Below are 23456 nucleotides of genomic sequence, written 5' to 3' on the forward strand. Positions count from 1 at the left end.
TCACTAATTAGAAAGTTCATTAAATATGCAAATAAACCCTAAATTAACTTGACACTGTTCAATGATTCATAGCACAATTAAATATTTATCAAATCAATATCTGTAGCACGTTTCACAAAATTTTGGTGCCGAAATTTCAAAGTTGGATATCTAATTACAAAGTTATTAAATATGCAAATGAACCCTTAATTAACTTTACACTACTAAATGCTTTACAACACAGTTAGATATCTGTCGTATCCGTATGTGCAGCAGTTTTCATCACATTTGATGCAGTTATTTCGGAGTTAAATGACTAATTATAAGACTTCATGAAATATGCAAATGAGATAATTATTAACTTGACACTGCTCAATGCTTCTCAGTACGATTGGATATTTATCAGATCAACATCTGTAGCAAGTTTCATGAAATTTAACTCAGTAATTTTGGAGTAATATCACTAATTACAAAGTTCATTGAATATGCAAATGAACCCTTAATTGACTTCACACAACTAAATTCTCTACACCACAATTAGATATCTGTCGGATCAGTCTCTGCAGCAGATTTCATCACATTCGGTGCAGTTATTTTGGAGTAATATCACTAATTACAAAACTTCATAAAATATGCAAATTACCTATTTGTTAACTTGACACTGCCAAATGCTTCTCAGTACAATTAGATATTTATCAAATCAATATCTGGGTGCCGTAATTTCAAGGTAATATACATAATTACAAAGTTCATTAAATATGCAAATGAACCCTTAATTAATTTCACACTACTAAATGCTTTACACTACAGTAAGATATCAGTCGGATCAGTATCTGCAGCAGATTTCATCACATTTGGTGAAGTTATAACGGAGTTATATGACTAATTACAGACCTTCATAAAATATGCAAATGAGCTATTTATTAACTTGACACTGCCTAATGCTTCTGGGTATAATTAGATATATATCAGATCAATATTTGTTGCAAGTATCATCAAGTTTAATGCAGGAAATTCAGAGTTATCTCACTAATAACAAAAGTTCATTAAATATGCAAATGAGGAGATAATTGACATGACACTCACAGTATCATCATAATGTTCTTAGATTGTCATCTGTGAAAAGTTTCATGAAATTTTGTGCAGTATTTCTTGATATATGTCTACACTGTCATTACCGTCTCCATAGGGAAACCATTGTACGGAAAAAAACGATATTGCATAACTTCATTAATATGCAAGCCACACTAACCAAAATCTAATCAGTTCTTGCATGTAGTATATGGTACCTGTGTATCAAATCTGACTTGAATCCGTTCAGGCGTTTTTGAGTTATCGTGTAAACAGACAGACAGACAGACACACACACACACACACACACACACATTAACACACACACACACACACACACGGACAGACAGACAGACATCGCTATGACAATAGCCCACGTGTTTACACACGTGAGCTAAAAATGAAAAGAAACTAATCAAATTGCTGTAACATATTCACTCTGAGTGTCTGTAGGCCTATACTTAACTATTTTATCATAACATTCAGCTGTTTGTTATATCTTTATCACTCTCCATGGTCAAGGCACACTTGGGGTCAATGTCACCACTCTGTGCCAGTCTGTGTATGTTAGTCTGTCTGTCCCGAATGTCCATGTTTCATACAATTGTTGACTTGTTTTGATAACTATATGGGAGCGAACAGTGATGTTGTTACTATTTTTAATGAATTTTTTTCTCCTGTTTTGCCATTTTTGACAAAAAATCTTTTTCTCTCAAACTATTAGTCCGCTTGCTTTTAAATCTGTTTACAAGTTTCTAAGGATGACGAAAATAGGGTTCTGAATCAATGAAATTATGGTGGAATTTGCATATCTGTATTTTTGAGCCATATTTGCCATTTTTGGTCAAAAAATCTTTTTTGAAATGGTTTATTCCACGAGTTTCAAATAATTTAAGGCGCGCAGGTCATTATAAGGTGAATCATTTCATATCTGCTGGGGTATAGGATTGATTTTCAGTGGAATTTTCCTGGTAATCATTCTGCTGTAAGAATGCAATGTCATGTGTGTACTAGTACTGAGTATTTCTGTCAGATGTAAAATTAGATAGCTTGGTAATATAACATGTCTTGAGTATTTCATTACATTTATGTAGGTCCTACTTTTTAGTGGCATAAATTATAAAAATTTATGATATGTTATTATCTAATGGTACAGACAATGTGCGGTACTCTATGTGTAAAGGATTCACATGAGTCCCTAGAATCAAGACTTTGGCCTTCAACCATGTTTACAGGCTACTTGAAACCTCATAAACAAAGTTCCTAACCAGCAGTTCCCTTCATTTTCATTCTATATTCATTTATATATTCTTTATGCCATGGTACTGCAATTGTAAAGACATCATATTTAGTCTTTAAGACTCTTATTACGTGAACATTTTAACCTAGAGCAGCTTTGCTTTGCTTGTTGTTTATTCATGCTCTTATTGACTAGTTTCTTAGAGCCCAGTCTTTTTCTACTTCTTTATCAAATTTACAGAGAAAATATTATTTGTGTAATCTAAATAGCTGTATCCATAATGAATGTAATTTTTCTTAATTTTTAGGGTGAATGGCCTCCACTATACATCGCAGTTAGGGAAGCAAAATTTGATCTTGTACCATTGTTATTGAGCCATAATGCTGAAGTTAATGAACTTCATGAAGATCGCGGGTACCGTTGTGGTTGTACCAATACACGCTTCAGTACGTACGAGGACTGTGAATATGTAAGTGTGTCATATGCTTTGCAAGAAGTTTTTAACAGGAAACACTGGACTCCTTAATTGAACTTAACATAGAAGATATATTTTAAGGTGGGCTTTGTCTGTTATGATCATAAACTGCCATCTACTCTCTTCAATGCTAAGATTGATAAATCTAAGTGGGCTAACATTGAAAATTATGGCGAGGTATGTGTGACACCAAATGAATAAGGAATGCGACTGATTAGGCCTCCGTCACAATCACTGTACAATTGAAGTGTGAGCGATAGTGAGGATATGAAGTGAGGGTAACGTCTGTTCATCATTAGTGCTGATCAGCATTTATTACATCACCTTGATCAAATGAAAACCTACAATCAACAAAGTCACTCGTAAAACAGTGATACAAGCTCCATGGAAGTACAGTGCTATGTGAGCGAACGGCTGAGTGAATATAATTGAAGTCCCCTATGTAAATTATTGAACATGCTTATTTCCAAACACTAAAAAGTTGAAAGATTTCTCCAATAAAAATATGAATAAGACATTCATCTTTACTTCATGGAGAATAGCATATCATATCTGGCTTTGAAGAACTTAATTTACCAGGTTTTAAAAATTGGCGAATGACCGATCGGGTTGATCCAAAGTGCAGGTCAAAGTGAAAGGGACGCAATGAACACTCAATCCTGACGGGTATTGATATGGTTATGTCAACAACGGGGGTCACGACCATGATAAGGTTATTCAGAGTCAATTAACCTTGAAATGGACCAAACGATAGCACACAATTACATACAATCTAGGTCTATCGTCCTGTGGGTTTCCCTCTCACGGTTTTCAATCACTGCCCGCAAAGAAATTAACCTTCTAATTTCTGTAATCAGTCGATATCGTAATACCAAAGACCACTACTCTTTGTAAAAACAAATGAAATAATAGTCCCAGATCCGAAAGACATTGTTTTTGAACGAGTAGCAATGCTAATCGCGTGTTTGTACATGCATCACCACTTCAGCTTTATATACTACCCGTTAACGTACCACCGCTGCCCCTCAGGAAATTAGCCTTCCAATTACTGTAATCAGTTAATATCTCATACCAAAATCATTTCTCACTGTAAACCCAAACAAAATAGTTGTCCCAGACCCCAAAAACATTAATTTTCGAACGAGTGGCAAAGCTGATCACATTCGAAGTCCGAACAATGCCCGTTGAGAACTTGGCACTACAATTATTGATGGTTGTTCTGAGACAGGACTCGGGCATTCAGAGTAAAACAATGTCTTATATTTTTAATGGTCTTTGGTATTGAGATATCGACTGATTACAGTAATTTGAAGGTTAATCTCCTGAAGGGCAGTCGACGGGCAGTGACTGGCAGTAATTATTAAGACTGCATATGACTAATTGTGCTAATGCTTTTGCTGGATTTCAAGCTTCCTTACCCCTTACCCTCTAAACAGCTTGTGAATTGTTTTTTGTTAAAATGAAAGCTAAAAAAGATCTGTGAACAGACGAGAGATTTCCTGTAGAAACTTCAGATATTTACTGCGGGAGCTCATCTATTTTTAGCGACGAAGTTACGTAAGTGAGGAAGCTTATAGAGCTGTGAGAGGCAAAATTGACGTCATTCCCGTCAACAACTTCCGTAAAACTATTTTGTCACACCACGTGATCACAACTTCCGTAAAACTTTTTTGTCACACCACGTGATCAGTGTTATCTAACGACTATAGCATACCATTCACCCTGCACTCTCACTATCAGCGAAAATACCAGATCGTGTTGAATCACGATGGTTGAATTGACATTATAATTGAACTTAGAGCGTACGTGTGAGTGTATTGGCCTACATGAAAATGCGACAGACAATGATGCATTTACGTTAGAACGTCCATGCTCGATCAAATTGTTTTTGTTCTGTCAGTGGATGTTGACGGACATCTTGCGTGCGTTTGGTCCTGACATGCATGTCGTTTCGATCTCCTTTTACTGTGCAGGGAATGAATTATGTTCCTTCATGGGTTTCAAATATGTCAAAAATACGAAGTTTTGAGTGGATTTACGATTTTGTTTGTAAAATTACGAGCGAAAATTTCAGCTTCCCATTTCATCGGCGCGACCGTGCAAGAGACCTCTGTCTCCTTCTACCTCCATGATCACTTGTTATACCACACGTACACGAACATGAAAGGCTGGCCTCTGAAACACTCAGTGTGTAAGCGTGTGGACATTTGCGTAGTGTTTTTTTCTCATTTAATTTGGCAAATTATCAGCAAGAACCTCAATTATTCAAAGTAACGCTTTCTTCTCAATCGCTTCCTGGAGTTTCAAAGTCATACCAACGAAAATGAGTGAAAAATTTTGATGCAAAAATCGTGCACGGCGAGAGTAATAAGCGTAAGCGCAAGAGACTGAGAGTATTCATACAGAAATAACCCATGATTCAAGCTTGGTTCTCCTGTTTTTCGTTTGAATTTTGGCCAAATAGTCGCTTTTCAGCGGGTTTTGAAATTTTTAAAGCATTTAAAAATATTAAAATGACTTTTCATTAACAAACGAAATAAAAAAATAAGAAATTCAATTATTTATCTACAAAATAAAAATTGGCAGGCTGAATCATGCAGCTAAAAAGTGAACAATCAATGTTTTGGACGAGTACACGTGTGAGTGATTTTTCGCGGGATTCCCCGACCGTTCATTGCTGTGGCGCTCGAATACGCAGTCAGTTTCTGTGAAACGGGATGAAATTTTCTTTCAGGCGAGGCGTTTCAAGTTACTCTTGAGAAAAGTTACTTATTTATCAGATGTTGTTTTACCGTTTCATGACACATGTTTCTGATTGAATCACTTGTTGACCTGAAAAACAACGTACTCTTTTTCAACAGACTTTTAGTAAGGTAGAGTTGACTTTTCAGATCCTCAGATTCAGATCCTCAGATTCAGATCCTCAGCTCTCAGACCTCAGATTCCATAACTCAAACGCAGATTCGAAATTAAAATTTCACAACTTTGGAAGTTTGATGTTATATACTGATAATAAGATATAATTTAGATTTGAAAGGCTTTAGAAATTATTTTATTTCTATCTTGAATCTTGAACTTAAAAACTTCGATCTCAGAATCAGAACGTCATCAGTCGAAGACAGGTTGCGCAATGATTCGACTTGTTATATCATCACGTGAACGTTCCCTCAATACAATTGCAATCATACTGTTAATACGGGTATTGTAAAAGGCTTGTAAATTTGAATCTGCATCTGAAGTTATAGGATCTGAAATCTGAGATCTGAGGATCTGAATCTGAGGATCTGAAAAGTCAACTCTACCCTTTTAGTAGGTAGTCGTTTTCAAAGTACATTTTGAGTGATCTTTGTAAATGAACATTCTGAACCATCGTGTAATGTTATGCTTGGAATTTTGTTGCTTTTGAGGTTTATTCGTGGTTTTTGTTTCTTTCCATCAAACATTGACAAGTCAGCTTGTAAAACTAGCTTAATCACTTAAATTAGAATTATGTGTTACTTTCTAAGAAATACATAAGTTGATTTCTTTTGATCCTTTCCACTTATTGGTATTTTTTCCTGGTTTAAAGTTACTAATATCCTTAACCCTTAGTCTCTACAATCTTAGAAAAAATGAAACGATTGATTTAATAAAAGAAACTTATTGTGACACAGTTCAGTCATTTTCATAACTCTGGTTCAAAATTCAGTGTGCTATACTCATATCTTGGCAGTGCTGAACTCTTCTGTCATAGTATCTGCAATTGAAGAATTACTTCACATAGAATAATTTGTAAATGTAAATCAGTGCTGTTGAAGATTATTTCATTGTCAGGGTGTTGCCAAATCTTGTGTGTATATAAGTATGTCCGGTTCTGAGATGAGCTGTATTGGCATACACAAGGAATTTGTTAATAACTGACAATTTAATCAATACAGTCAATTTTGAAATTTACTCAAACTTTTGAGACTGAATTTGTAACTTTACTAAGAATTTTCGGAAGCTAGAGGGGAAACAGACCCAGTGTGATGGGCGGACCAGAAAGTCCATGGAAATCAAGCAGGTTGTTCTTACATGAACATTGCTGTTTGGTGTGTTGATTTGTAACACACTATGCTAACATGTTTCAACACCCAAGGAAACATTTGCAACTTTATAGTCAATGCGACATATTAATAAAATTATTTTAATTTTGTATCGGAATATCACAAAACAATGTTGTGATCATCGCAGTCCAGCTGTTATGAGTAAGCATGTGTACTTGGCTGGACCGATCAAGTTTCTGCAAAAAATCATTTCACTATCAATGACAAGCTAAAGTGACGTCTTTAATAAATATGTCCATTCAATATCCAAAGAAAATCAAGGCTATCAATGACACAAAGAAAGTTTGTTTAGAATTATATTTTCGTTTTAAACTACAGTTCTTTGATGCAGTGTGGTCGTCTGGCAATCCATCATCACGGCAGATGTAGTGCATGCAATACACAGTCCACACTGTCCAATCATGCGTGCTTGTTTTCCTGTTATAATTCAATTGGGTCAGAATTTTGTAGCAAGGAACATACAAAATCTTGTAGATAAATCAATTTGGATGATCTATGTAAGTTTGAAATTTATGTTTTTTGCCTTCATTTACAAGATGGCATGTTTACCAAGCTGGACGCTCACAGCTAAAAAAACAATAGGTTTTATTACAGTTTCACATTTCAACCCTTTCTTTGCATCTTTCTCAGCAACATTCCCCAAACCTCTCTCCTTGCATCCCTGCCGCTAAATGCACTGAGGAGCACAGTGTCATATCATTGACGCTATTTTTTTTATATCCATGGATGATCAGCTCATCTATTTTTTTATATCCATGGAGGGATCATGGAAGTGAAATTCAAATTTACCTGGATGGGCGGATTGATCAGAGCACAGAGGATATGGCATTTTAAAATGTCATCGTGGAGTTTCTCAAAAAATGACAATTTTGTTTGAAACAATTGATTTTGCGTCATTTAAATACAGGATTTTAGTTTTGTTCATTCATGATAGCTATTGACTGTGTGCTGCGGAGTCGGACAGGGAATGACATAGCTGCAGCTGTTTGACAGATGCGAAATAGCAAATTCGTTGACACATGAATTCTACGAACTGATGAAAATCAAGAGCCAATGAGCAAGTGTTTATGTGTTGAATTACAAGCAAGCCCGACATTGGGAAATCAAAATTCACAAATGAATACCAAACTTCGTGAAGGTCAAAGGTGAAAGTACATCCTCACCAGGCGTGACGTCACCGGTTTGATAAACAGTATGGCATGAACATTGGCCAATACCGCGACGTGTGCGTATCTGACGTCGGCCCTTCTTTCTCTGTTTCGCTGGTAATAGTCCCCATTTATCGGTTTTATTCGCCATATTTTATCAATATTCTCAAATTGCGCTACAAATACACCAACTAAATTGATTCCAAAGTATGAACTGACTTACCAATCTGTAACTTCAGTATCATGCAATGGCATAGTTTGAATAGTAAGTACTACATTGTAACACACTCGAAACACTAAGGAGTACCGGTATATCATGTTTATATGTAAAGAGTATTTGTTTATTGACCTTTTTTCCCATAATTTACCGTTATATGAGAAATGAGAAATGAAGGGGAAAGAAAGCTGAGGTAAGGCATAGACATATATATGTCAGTTGACACGCCTTATCCGTGATAATTTTTGTCGGAGGGTCTATGATTAACTGCAAGAGCTACCGGTAGAAGGTGTATCGATTCCTACATCTCAGCACCAGTCACACATGTCATTTAAAAGGTTATTGAGAGTCTCAAGTATACATGTACTCTCAGATAAAGTCGCATTTGCTGTTTACTGTAATGAGTGAGAGTCATAATCGCAAATGACGTCGCATTTAGTATCTTCTTCAATTTAAGATTCAGTCTCACTTCCTGTTTATAGGGGGTCATAGATACCTGTTATGATTGTAGGATATGACTTGGTGTTGTACGGAAGCACATGAAAGCTGTTGTTCTCTAGATTAACCATGAGGAAGTGTATTTTCTGCGTATGCGTACTGTGTACATCACTACGAGAATATATTAGCATATACCGGTACATATATTTACACTTGAAAGAGAAGGTTACATAACTGATTACTACAGGTAAACTTCATTGTAAAATCTTACAGAATTTATTCTACTCTTGGTTTTGTAACTCCTCTTAATCTTCTTACAGGTTCAGTATTTACACTGGGTTTTACTGATGACATGACTTGCATTGATGTTACTTTGTCAGCTTTACTGGTACCATTAACTGCAGTATTTTCTTCAGGTTTTATACACTGAGTTTTTCAGTTGGAGTTGCACTAGGCATTCCCTTTCATATCAGTTTGACTTACTAGATGAGGCATGCATAGTCCCTGTCCCTGTTATCACCTTTGGGAATTTACCATTACACACAATTAACTGTATTACACGAACGTTGGCTTTTACTAATAGCATTTCTGTAACAGTTACAAATCTAAGAAAGCTAATTCACCATGCTTTGACAGCAGTAAATACAACCTTTCTGGCGGTACACTGCATCAATTGTGATTGTGCATAGTACTTTTACGAGGACGCCATTTTTCCAAGAGCAGGTGGGTGTCATAGCCTTGAATGTGTTATCAATTGACTGGGCAAATAGCATACATTTCATTGTCAACCAATCACACCATCGATATTCATTCTTTCAATTAGCTGAATATAAGTTGACTCGTACGTTGTATGGATTTTTCCATATTCAGAAAGCCAATGGGAACCGACATTTTATTTTAACCAATCAAAATCTTACATGTCAGCCTTGTGAGGTTTGTTAGATCACGTGGTTTGCCATATAAAAAGCTTAGTGGCGCGTACTTTGAATTCCGTCCGTTGCTGTAGCCCGACTTGCAAAAGAAACTTGAAGACTGATAATGTTATACATATTTTTCAAGTTATTTAGTTGAACCTATAAGCTTTTGCTTTACAAAAGTAGCTTTTCTGTACACTAGTGAAATGCTCATGCTAAGTAAGATTGTTGCATAAAATTTACAAAAAGCGTACTGGTAAGTATATTTCAAGTGTAGTATAATGCACTGTATCTTCATAGACTTGTAATGTACAGTCCATTGCTGTAGCCAGACTGGCAACAGAAACTTGTCCATTTACTTGAAGACTGATGATGTTATACATTTTTTCAGCGTAATAAAAGCCAACATAGGTGAAATACAGTTAATTGTGTGTGATGGTCAATTCCCGGCAGCGAAATCCGTGACAATTTGGTTGAGTTCAGGTTCACTGTCTTCATAGGTTCTTGCCATATGGCCTGCATGAACCATTTTAGTCTTGGACTCTATTTTGACCATGTAATTGCAAGGTGCTTTGACGTCAGTTACAAAGCCAGAAAACCATTTGTCTAGTTTTTGACTCAACAATCATTATTCGCTCTTACAATAACAACTATTTTAATATTATATCTCTCTTGCTTTCTTAAACAATCAAATTGCTCTTTTTCTGCTTCTTGTTTCTTTTCTTCCTGTTTTGCAAGCTTGTGTTTTACCAATTGGAAGCTTTTGTGAAACTGACAATTACATAACATTTCAGCTGGACTTACACATGTTATTCTTTGAGGTGTAGTTTTGTATATAAACAGAAATTTAGCAATTTGACATTTCAGAGACAAAGATGCATCTCCTGCTAAGACTTGTTTAGTGAAAGCTTCCTTCACCAGCCTCACTGCAATCAGTAGCACTGTTTGATGTGGGGTGATATGCAGCTACTTTAATATGGTTAATGCCATTCCTTTTCATAATTATACCAAATTCATAAGATAGATGTGAATTATGGACCATTATCTGAAACTGATTGCTCAAGGTATACAATGTCCTGCAAACACAAGTCTGGGCTCATCAATGGTATGATTAGCTGTTACACTTTTCTGTGGTTTCATCACATCTAATCACTATGAATGACAATCAATGAGAATTAAGAATACAATGTATTATCCTCACAAAAATCAATTTGAAGTCTTTGAAAATTCTCATTGGCCAAACCCATGGATGTACAGGTAATTTAGTGGGCATATGTCTTGGTCTTTGACAAACTGAACATGTTTTTACTTTTACTTTCGATATCTGCATCAATATTTTGCCATGTGCTTTCTTTGCAAATACTCCAGGATTTCGTAGACTATATTTTGAGGCAAAAATCTCAAAACATGCATTTATGAGAGGCACTCCTGAAAACTTCTTTGGAATCACCACTCAAGTAACCAAAACAATACAACCTTGTTCATATTTGTGAAATTGCTGGGCCAACCATTCAATATAAGATCATAAACTTTACAAAGAAGTGTTACCGTATCAACTCTGGTTTCTTTAGCAATATGATCAGCTGCAACTTGGTACTGAGCTCCATGGTAATCATGACAACGCATCACAATTTGCATTTGCTTATATGTAATTCGATACTATATATCATAGTCATACATTTATTCCTAGGGAATTTGTACTCATCATTGTATTTTTGTAGTGGCTTTGGTAGGAATACCTGATTTTGAACCTTAAGTTTGCCAGCAATGGCCCGTAACCAAGGTGAATTTCCTCCCCTACAGGAAATCATGGAATTCTCCTACTACTAATGGTTCTGCCGACACATGAGTTGTCTGTGTGTTGGCCATTGTCATCAGTGCATCATTATTGTGAAGTGGGGAGAAAATATTATATAAACATATAATGTACAACTACCAACTTTCTCACAGCTAAATAATAATAATGTACTATTTCTGGTTCCTAATTGTTCCAACATTTTATGAAACCTTGCGCACTTCTGTTTATAATAGTTATGAAATGTCTCAATGCATGACAGGAAGAGAGTACAATGTTTAATCTCTGTATGCTGTAAACCAAAGTTTGCTGATGGAACAGCATGCATATTTTAAGCATATTTTCTTTTACAGAATCAAAATGTTAATTTTCTAGTACAGAAACATTCTTTTTGTAATTGCCTTCATTCTGATTATTCGTCCTGTCTTTAAAACTGAAAACATCGGTATACTGCTGTACAAATACGCTACAATATATAAAAAAGTCTCAAAGAATGCAAAATTTGACAAATAATGTCCAAAACATAGACTGTGTGCCTTTAATTATGAACTTTCTTTTTTTTGATAGATTGAACAAGCACCTATTCACATAGCGGTAATGGAAAACAAAATTGATGTCACAAGATTATTAATTGAGCATGGTTGTGATGTTAATCTGACAAGAAGATGCTCCAATGATTTTGTAAGTGTTAATACAACCATGTTGTATATATGATGTATTGTTAACAGTGGTGAAATACGTGATTGTACAACTTTCTCAATTAGATAAGGATATTGTTTTTGTCCAACTTCACCATAAGCATGCAATCACATGATTAATTAATACATATGCAAATTCTTACGAAAGCTAATGGTGCTGTAAGTTGTTGGAGCAGTAGCAGGTTAAAGTAAAATGAGAAGATTACCACACAATTGCCTGAGAGAAAGATGATTATTTACATGATCTTTTATTGACTGGCACTTGCTACTCACATCCTTCTCCACAGCGTTGATAACTTTATCAAATATGACAGTATAACTACTCAAAATCTTTTCACAATTCTGTGCTGATGTGTTGTTGCGCAATAAAGCCAGATGTATTAATCGTTTTGCATCTACATTTTAAAACATAGGTAAGGAAGGGCTTTGAAAGAACGCACAAACTTTAATACACATGCAAGTACTGTATATATTTTACTTGATTGTTTGTACATGTATGGAAGATGAGGGACCCTTTAAATCAGAATCAAAGCAGAAGTACAATGTACTTTTTCACCTCAAAAATTTACTCTTGAATGTGCATTTCTGCAAACATACGAACATGAATCATCCGTGTCACAAAAAATAAGTTGACGCACAGTCCAGCTGTGTGCTGCCCATTCGCCACATCAACCAAAGCAAATTGAAAGCTGAAGTGGCAAAAGAAAATTGTACCTATTATTAATGCGTGGTCAAATTGGTCATAAGGGCAAAACAGATTTTTAGTCCTTTGTGCCCTGTGGGCACAAAGTACTAATGTGATGACGCGGCCTCTGTTGTTGCATACAGTGGGCCGTATGCTGTGGACGCAGGTATCTCAGAAACGCTTCAGTAACTTTTTCTAGAATTTGGTCTGGTGGTCACTTGGGCATGTATCTCAAACGGTCTTTTTTCTTTTTTTGATTGAATCATTTTAAAGTCACTTTTTTAGCTTTTTTCTGAAAACCACTATTTTCAATTTTTCCTCAAAACCACTGATTTGATTATTGTGATATTTGGCATGGGTGTTCGTATAGCTGCAATGCCGTCAGAAATGTTCAAAATTGGTGATACATGCCTTGTATTATTTTAAACAATATTTTTATCCATTTTAATTTTATATTACTTGATTTTGCCTCGCTTTCGTTAAAGCTACCGTCTGCGCATGCGCACAATTCTAGGACAATTCTGAGTTGAATTCTCGAATCGGACGCCATCTTGTTTCTTGGTGTGGGCACATTTTTTACGTCTCACTGTGTATTTCAATTTGTTCTATAGTTATGAGGTTGACAGTGATGCACATTTGCGGCTGTCGTGTAATTTTTGGTACGAAAGGCGCCTTTGATCGACTGAAGAATGATGGCCTCCGTAGGCGATAAACACGGTACCGGCAGGCATATCAGTTCTACTGAGGAAGCAATCCACTGGCCCGTATAAGTCAGGGCTCACTTAGGGGAGAACCACATGATTTTCGCGGGGGTGGTATGGAGGATTTGAGAAAAAAAAATGTCACCAGGTCAAATAAAAGAAAAAAATTAAGCCTGTTAATGGCTTGAGAAAAAAAAATTCTCATAACAGACAGAAATAAAAAAGGAATTGTCACAATGCAGTTGAAATGAGCAAAATTTTGGACACTTCATCCTCCTGTATTCTTTGCTGGCATGCTGCCATAGGCAGCGCAAATGTTTTTACCACAAGCAATTCTTATGTTTTTTTTTTTTTTCAGCGCTTACGATATAAGCATTCACTACTTTACACCTCAGTGCACTCGATGTTTCCCTTCCCTTTTCTGACCCAAGAAATCATATTTCAGGATTTCCGTTGCAATATCTCAATGGTATAGGCAATATCTAGATGGGACTATTTGACTTCTGTAAATTGTGAAAATTTAAAACACAAGACAGGAGTCAATAAACTAGTGTTAAAACCAATACATTATTCTCTCAATATAAATATGTTAGAAAGATTACAAGTTGACAATGAAAAATTGAGGAACCACAAATATAATGAAATACAATGTGTGAGCCTTGTTTCTCTGACCACAAAAGATAACATTCCCCCCTGAGAACTTAAAAGGAATTGACTGTTTTAAAGAAAAGCAGGTATAGTACTGATCACAGTTGATTTGCCAAAAAAGTGTTCTACAATTGAAAGTTGTATATATACTAGACTTTCCATTTTGAATTCATTTGTTGGAATGTAAAATGAATACATAAAACCATCCTGTGATATATGAAACAGTGGCTGAAATTTGAAAATTCACTGCTACTCCATTTGAAAAAAAATTGATGCAGGTCTGACAGTAGAAATAAAAAATGCTGTCTCTCTGACAAAAAAAGTTCCTGCATACCCCCCCCCCGAAATCAATGGGTCTCCCCTTAATATGCGCATGCGCATATAACAAGTTAGCATTGTTTTGAAAAATCACACCGACGCCATCTTGTCTCTCGCGTCTGGTGCGAATCTTGACGTTTTTTGGGGTTTTTAGCGTGTATTTGATTCTGTTTTGTAAATATGAAGTTCCCTCAGTGATGGTACTTTTGTTGCTGTATTTTTTGGCACGAAACGCTCCTTCCATAGACTGAAGAATGGTGGCCTCCGTACTCGGTACTCCCCAGTACCATTGCTTCAGCGAGGCAATCCCACCGGCGGCCCGTACTAATAGCTGGGTGAGAGCGAGGGAACGCTCTGTCCTTCAACCTCCATGTCATAACAAACTAGCGTCGTTTTATGTTGATGTACTGTCCTTTCGACATAGCGATAACTTTTAGTTTTCTGTTGCTTATTTTGGGTAATTTCGACAGTTGTGCATTGATTTTGACATCATTGTTGACTCCGATCGCTAAAGACAGTCTGAGTGTGTGCATGCTTATGTTGACCTAGCCCTGCGTACGATGCTGTGTGTTCCGCTACAGCTATTAAATCGTCCCGCTCACCACAGCCCTGCAAAGACCTGTACGTAGGGTGAGCGGGGCGATTAGCTGTAGCGGAACACACAGCATCGTACGCAGGGATGTTGACCGATTTACTAAGGAAGTACGCGCACTTCAGAATCACAGCATAATCCGACATGGTATAAATTTGGCATGATCATCAGATCATACATGATCCGAGATTGCACTTCAGCAAGGTCACGATAACTAATGTTGTTTGTTTCACTGTCGTTTAATACCTATATTTCCACTAAAGACCATTAGAATTTCATCCTTGCTACTTTGAAATCGTGCACTGGCATGCATGTAGTTGTCAACATCACTATGCTTGAATGTAGTAGACTCTTACTATGAATATATCGACTGTCACTGCATATTGCATATGTGTGGAAGTCACTCCATATCATATCAAAAAATGTAGTATTGCGACGTTTGAGCTGCCAGAAGCCACAATTTACAGTTTACGAGAAAGTTATCTTACATGTAAAACTCAGTTCTACTGTGAACAAAATGCAAGCTATGTTGTATAACTATCGTGAATAGCATAATATTTTGTACCTACCACCGTGTCAGAAAATCAGAAGGAAACAATCAGTCAGACAAACTGTGGTCAGGATGATACTGTCCAATTTTAATATTTGTCTCTCGGCACACACCAGATACTCATGACTGTAAAACAACATTTCCATATAATTGTATATTCAGTTTTTATATTTAATTTGCTTTTCACCATATTGTATGTCCTTCCCTGCACTACATAATTCAAAATTAAATATTGTCTTTGGCCTATACATACTTGAGGGGTAAGCTTATTTACTCTCACACATTAAAGATGCACTGTTGACCTACAGAGTCCAAACTTTTTATCATTGTATTGTAGATAGGTGTACACTCCAAATACTAAGTACAAGTGTGGTGAGTGTAACAAGCAAATGTTTTTTAGTCAATGGCCCAAATTTATTTTCTATATGATGGACAATAAATACATGTGTAATCAATGCCAACAGTCCAGTTTAAGTAATTTGGTTTAGATTAGCCATTGGCTAAATTTTCTCCCCTTCTGTATTATATAAGTTCACCGTTTCCTGTTTTAGATATTGTTGATCCTATTGAGTCCCATCTCTAATTCTTAATTCACTTTCATATCAGGGTTGTTGATACTTAGAATCCACACTTGAACTTATGCTGGAGCAGTAACCAACCAGTTCAAATAACTTTCATTTATGTCCAAACATTTGACTTTTTGCCAAATTTCACATTTATGGCAAATAATAAACAGCAAGGAGATACAAAGGACGTCGGTGCCCCCGGGCCCCATGTTATCTTTTCAAAGCTGTATAATATTAAAAAAATAGGACCAGGTTCTTTCTAGTAGTTTGTTGACTCTTGGTTCTTTCTTGATGGACAGCTACATTTGTGTCTATTCCTGCACTCATTGCATCTATTGCTTTTGTAGACATCCACAATTAATGCCATAATCTTGCAAGAGCTTTGATATCAGCATGCGTATGCATACAGGCAGTCTTGCAAGTATGATGACTGAGTTTAAATAGCTAGCAGATGCAACATTCTGCCCATCCGTGGCAAGAAATAAAATCGTTTTCATGGCAGTAGTTATAGGTCTTGGCCAATTTCTTCCTTATTCACCGAACATTGCTCATTTGAGGAAAATTGTTCATTCGAGGAGGATTCAAGCTGCGAAACATCAAGGAAAAGAGTTCCACAAAAACTATAACAAAGATAATTCATTCAGGATACATTACTAAATGGCTGGTATACTTCTATGGTATACCAAGGGAATTTCTATGGCTGGTGACTGCACTGATGGTTTTGATGTGTATATACATGTAGATGCAAACCTACATGAAAATAACTGTCAGCAAAATCAAAAGACTTCAAAACAACGATATACTGTTTATGTACGAAATATTGTGGTATTTGGCTGTGTTAGTATGCATGGAAGCTCATTAAAAACTGCTAACTGCTTTTCCGCCTGTCCCTCCAGGGTTAGAGTTATACCGCTAATACCTCCGAAGGTACCACCTATTTGAATTTGACCTCTTCCTTTAATGTTAAGTCAAATGATCAAAAGACATTACCTGCAGACCGTCAGCAATGATACATGTTTGGTATGAGACGTTTTGATAGGTTAATATAATATTTGGCCGACTATGATTTCTTGATGCTTTATTGCATCAGCATAATATTAATATGTAGTGTCTCAACATTATTTTACATATGCTCACTTCGGTCAAACAAATATTCTTGAGTCAACACACAGATTTGACAATCATATTCGAGGGATTAAAGCCCAAATATATTCAACTTTTGACATTATTTTGAAATTGATGATTTTACTTTCAAACTGTGTCAAAGTAATTTAACTTATTGTTTGGTGTGCACACACATGCATATCATCAACCTCTGTTCATGACTGCATTTTTAAATGTGAACAAGATAGTTATTAAACAGGAATGGCACTCATTTACTTGGTCTTGAAATACCATTAAAGTAATTGTATAAGATGTATCTGCATTATAAGTTGCACCCTCCTTTGATTGGCTTCTGTAGGATGAAATCCGTAAAAAAAATCAAAATGGAGAATGTATGCATAATAAGTCGCACCCCTTTTTCAGTAGATCTGTCACACTACCGGCCACCACTGAGGTTGGCTATGTTCATCAAAAGTTGATACTTTATTGTTCCTTGTGTTTTAATAAAATTGTATTATTGTACTTCACACATTTCTCAACCTACTTGTTGACGAAGGAGTATACCTCTTTATAAAACACAAAAATACATGTTATAAGTCGCACCCCTTCTCCGGGGAAACAGTTCGAGTTCAAAATTTGCAACATCATAATAAAAGACGCGTCTTATAAAATGACTTTAACGGTACCGAACTTAATTCAGCTAATCCATCTCCAATAGGAGGCAAATAGAAATGATTTAAAGTGTAATACTAAGAGAAAATTGGAAAATTTTATCATCATGATAAAATGGAAAAATTAATGCTAAAGTCACAGCTGTTGGATATTAACAATCAGTGATATGTTACAGTCTTAGTATTGGACAAAAAATGTTAGTTCTTATTTATTCAAAAGCCATCAACAGCGTTGCCTATGTGTTCTCAAACACAGACATTACAACATCCAAACTCATATACGCTCTTGAATCGAAGAATGTGTCATTGATTGATTTAAATTTATTAATCTGTACTTGCATTGTTACAGCAGTTTCATAAAACCCCATGTAAGTTATCTAATTGTAGTGTAACATTATCACATCCCGGTAGAGCTACTAAGGGATCCAAATAAATATACTATAAACAATTACTCAAACAAGTAATCTTTGATATCTGTGAATTAGGTTAAACTTATAAAAGAGTTCCATTCGGAGAGTAATGACGAAATCACAGTTAGTTATAACCAGTGACTATTATTTTCCTTATAAAAGGAATGGTCAACGCTGTATCTTGCTGTGAGGGAGGAATCTGTGGACATGGTGGATCTGATTGCTAGTAAAGCATCAAACATCAATATGGTATTTGATGGAACTGGAGAAGAACGGGGGATTCATATTACTCGGTAAACCCTATAACATAGCAACTTTAATCTACTTAATGGCATGAATCATGCCATTACAGTTTATGTTGCATACTGCTAGGGCTGGATATGACTTTACATTCATATATCTTATCAACCAACCTCTAATATCCCCTTTCTGAGTTTTATTCACTCTGACATGAGTTAGCTTGCCTTTACAATGGTCTATGAATCATCATAAATTAAGATGGGATCATATATTGAATGAACAATAGCTTATCATAACTGGACTCAAAGCATTTTGTTAGCAAAAGGGATATGCACAGATTATAGATTTATCCTCAACACAAATAGTGTCACTAATGATTTCACTTTCCCTTTATTTTTAAGCATATACGTCAACATATATTATTGTTTGTGGTATTTTATCCCCATGCATAGCAGCAGCTGAATTGAAAATGTCAAGCCACACACAGATATCAGTTGTCAGTCACAATTCCAGAATTACAACAGTTACTGTGAAACTCATCGATTGCAATAGTTTCTGTAAAGCAGCCTAGCATTTTTCATTTATCTGTGAAATGTTATTCTGTCTGCTTGGCCAATATAAAATACTGAAGCTGGGTGATCCTCATTATTGTGTTTACTTTACGTTTTATGAAGGTCTAGTTTCATAAATAGTTCATGTAAAATACCTTTTTATGGACATAGTAACTCATATAATAAAAGGGGACATCCACTTATCGTTAACAGTCAGGCTGTTTATAATAATAATAATAATAATATTTTTATTGCTTGCTTGTAAATATAGGATTTACATCACATTTGTGGCAATAAAAGTATGATACAAAAATAAGTTAAAATTTGTTTTCTTCAATAAAGATAAAGTATTACAATATAATAATAGTAGCTAATAATAAATATAACTAGGTATTTCTTTGTTTATATAAAGTAAAATATAATCTGCAAGTTGTTCATTAAAAGATACTCTTGTTTTGTTAGTAGAGAAATAAGCTGATTTTCAGTATTGTCGTTTGGGAAATTGATTTTACTGAAAAAGTTCTTTCTTTGGACTTTGTATTTCTGACAGACTAATAAAAAGTGTGTTTCGGGATCATCTTCAATACTGTTGGTGTTACACTGATTGCAGTATCTTTCAGTAATTGGGGTTTTTGGAACAGTGTGTCTCCCTTTTTCAATTGCTAGATCATGATTGAAAATCTCAAAACATGCATTTATGTTAGGCATTCCTGAATCTGACAACACTATGCAAATCTGCATGGATATTTACATAAATGTAAAATCTGAGATCAATTTGATTTACCATTATTCAACATATTAAACGTATGAGGCCTTTGACCTTGATCTTGAGATGGCAAAGTTCATTTTCAAAATTAAGTCCTTTTCACAACTTTAGGAGTACTCTCTAATATAGCAAATCATTTGATTTAAACCTGAGATAGAAAATCTTATTATTAACATGTTGTTGCAATACCAGATTGATCCAATTTCCCCTCCGTGTGATTTTACAGCTACCTCCTGCACTTTCCTTGTTTTTCTATAGCAAGATGGTCTGTATCAATAACATATTAATTCACATAATGCTGGTATTGAGACCCAATAACAATTGTACAGTACTCAACAGTAATACAGTCAATACACAATGTAAAATAATTCTTTTTCCGTTTCTCCTTAATGCATGTGAGGAATGTTGAATACAATATGTCAAAGAAAAAGAATAATATTTTTGTGAATATTGAGTGAAGAAGATTGCTATCAAAATAATTTACTTGTTAAATTGCTTTATGTCTTTTCGTATTTTACACACTGCATCAACTTCCTCTGACAATTGTAGATGCATGTGTACATTATAGAGTTAGATAAATTTCAATTTGCCATACCAGACTTTATTGGGATTAACTCAAACTAAAATGTAACCTAACTCATCTTTCTGACCCCAGCTAACCTCTCTTGGATATGCTGTGGAAAGTGGAAGTCAGGAAATGGTGAAATGTCTTTTGGAGAAGGGTGCTGATGTCAACAATGGAGTAAGTACTGCAAAAAAATAGTTACTGCACTTTAGGATCTGTATTTACATATGTGTCTACAGTATATACACACCACTCCATTCCCATGGATTACATTAGACTTTTTTATTTTATACCTGCCTGAAACATATTTAATAAGAAGAAATGATAGCTTCTTGCGTATCTACAGACATCTATTGGTGGCATGGTGTCACCCTAATGAGAAAATCTGAAGTTATAAACAAACTAAAAAATCAGCAATATACAAGAGATATTAACGATTTAATTGATACACACAGCATAAAGGAGGAGTCATTCAAAACATAGTAGACATTCTTTAACATCACATATTTTTTCCAGTACAATGAAATGTAGACAATGGCAATTTTTCTGTCTCAAGACTACCTCCATTTTCATAGAATATATTGACATTTTCAGGAGTGTCAGTACATGCCCAATTTTTGCCTCAAACACTAAGTTTGCAAACTTCATCTGTTTTCTTTAAAACCTTCTAAAACTGTAAAGTGCTGATGTATGAATAAATTCATTATAATTTTGAAGAGATGTCAATGCTTCTGAGTGAACCTTTAAAACTTGGAAATTTAAGTAAAGTATAAGTGAATAAATGAAAATGACTCTGAATATTATCGAAGAAAGTATTGTTTCTCAAGAATGAACATTACAGCTTGCTATTAACTATCTAAATCGGATTACATTATTGCTTGGTCAAATGTTTGTTGGCAGCACAATATTACATATTTTGTGTGGCATAATTTAATATTTAGGATAGCTGCCCTAATTTAACAACGTGTAGAAGTTAATGCTAGGTTAAATAACACACTGTTTAACTAAATTTAACAACAGTTACTGTGTGAAAGTTTTGACTGATCATTATCAGTACTGATCATTATAAAAAATGAAATTTTGTTTTCATTGAAAGCGTAAGCTTATTAGTCACTGTTTACATCATGTATTTGATCAGTGTGATCATTATCAATTATTCTGAAAGCAGGAAAAATTGATTGGGTTGTAGATGGTAAATATTATTCTGGGATAATTTGGTATATGTACTTCAAAACCATACTACATGTTCTCCCGCTAAATGGACAACTTTTGACAATCAATTTAAATTGCTGGATGATAATTCTGTATGAGTTAACAGTCAGATTAAGGACACTGTTGGAAATTGTGATATGAACCAAGTTGTGTTGTCGATCCTGACCAGGATGTAACTAGGTTGCAAGATGCAAAGGTATTTGGCAATGTGTCACATGTTTTGTAGTAAGGTATATAGCATTATTAGATCAGTAAGCATTTATTTGAAAGCTGAAGCCATTATATTTGTCCATGATCATTCATTAAAATTCAATGTCTTTATTTTGTTTCACATATCAAACATTTGCATATACTTTGAAAATCTATCAGCAAGCAATGCTTTACTGACAAGGTGTAAACTCATTGCCACTAAGTTTGGTATGTTCCAGCATGTTGGATTGATGGTTCAATACAACAAAAGATATAAAAAAAATGTAGTAGATATTGAATACGCTCATACTTAGTGATGCCACAATGGCAATGCAAAAGGCTAGTACATAATATAAGAAACAGTTACTGAATGAATGTTTTGATATGACGCAACAAAACAACTTTTAGAACTACAAAGAATGTATATAAAAGTCAGTGAAAATCACCAACAAATACTGCTTGTAGGGTTTATTAAAGATTATTCTGGGATAATCTGGTACATGTACTTCAAAACCATACTACATATTCTGCAAAATTGACAATGCATGTAGGGTGATTTCATCTATACTTTTCTGTAAGAAATTTGTATGCAGAAACAAGGCTTTCTTCTCAGAAAAGAGTGGGCATCATGAATTGACAAAGAAGAACATCATAGATTTATTAGAATGAAGCTCAAAAGGGCACCTTTGTTAGAAAGAATTTTTAACTGTCACATTAATTGCTGTCATTTGTGTAGATTACTTTTGGTATTGATGATATCAATCACCTCACTACCCCTTTTCTTGAGTTATTGATTATGTAGGTTGCAATGGCTGAAATTATAGGTTAACATTAACATGAGACTTCATTATCAGTATAACCAGGTACAGTACTTCTGTGTAAGGCATTTACATTTATCAGTAAAACTTCAGCCTTCAATCTTTAACAACATTTACAGGTCACTTGACACTCCAATGAAGGTTCCAAATCAACAGAGTGGCTAGTGCTATGTATTTCTGTGCCTGTTTCAGTGGTAATTGAATTGTGGAGATATCAGATTGAGTCCTGAAGATTCTTATTATATGAACACTTTACTTAATGAAAAGCAGTAGTCGGTGCACTTGTTTCTTGTTCAAGTTGATCTCACCTTGCAGTTATGACATTGGTATTCTTTCTTCTAATGCTCATGCATTGGGACTATATTATTTTGCATTGTTTGCCAACTGTCCTTATATGAACAGATTTGTATATAATGCACTTAATAAATATGTCACTTGCAGGGTCATTGGTCTCCACTGCACATCGCTGTTAGGGAAGACAAATTTGATATTGTACAATTATTATTGACCTATAATCCTGATGTTGATGCTCTTGCTGAACTTGGTGATGACTATTGTGATGAGTATGTAAGTATTAAATTATCATACACCAAACATATAGGTTACTTCATGTACTAAATGGGCATTTTAACAGGGAATAACTGCCTCCTCAGCTGAATTCATCATGGTAGTAATTGCATCGATTTACATGTAAACTTTGTCAGCTTTCACTTCAAGTTAAGGACTTTTGTTCTAGTGTTAATTCTGTCAATCAATGCTAGCTTTAATATCATTGATCACACTGAGTTTATCATCTCATATTTTTGCCCA

General features: G+C 35.1%; 2 protein-coding genes across 2 annotated transcripts in view; both read left to right on the forward strand.

Annotated features, from left to right (window-relative positions):
* LOC139125229 (uncharacterized) overlaps positions 1-23456 on the forward strand; it is a 496067-nt gene that overhangs the window by 147207 nt on the left and 325404 nt on the right. The window lies entirely within an intron of this gene.
* LOC139125227 (putative ankyrin repeat protein RF_0381) overlaps positions 1-23456 on the forward strand; it is a 49736-nt gene that overhangs the window by 26107 nt on the left and 173 nt on the right. Inside the window, exons 4-6 of the mRNA XM_070691325.1 lie at positions 2598-2759; positions 20518-20604; positions 23088-23213. Of these exons, the coding sequence (XP_070547426.1) occupies positions 2598-2759; positions 20518-20604; positions 23088-23213 (375 nt within the window). The remainder of the gene's footprint in view (positions 1-2597; positions 2760-20517; positions 20605-23087; positions 23214-23456) is intronic.

The sequence above is a fragment of the Ptychodera flava genome (assembly GCF_041260155.1).
Source record: "Ptychodera flava strain L36383 chromosome 3 unlocalized genomic scaffold, AS_Pfla_20210202 Scaffold_25__1_contigs__length_14229661_pilon, whole genome shotgun sequence".
Lineage (NCBI taxonomy): Eukaryota > Metazoa > Hemichordata > Enteropneusta > Ptychoderidae > Ptychodera > Ptychodera flava.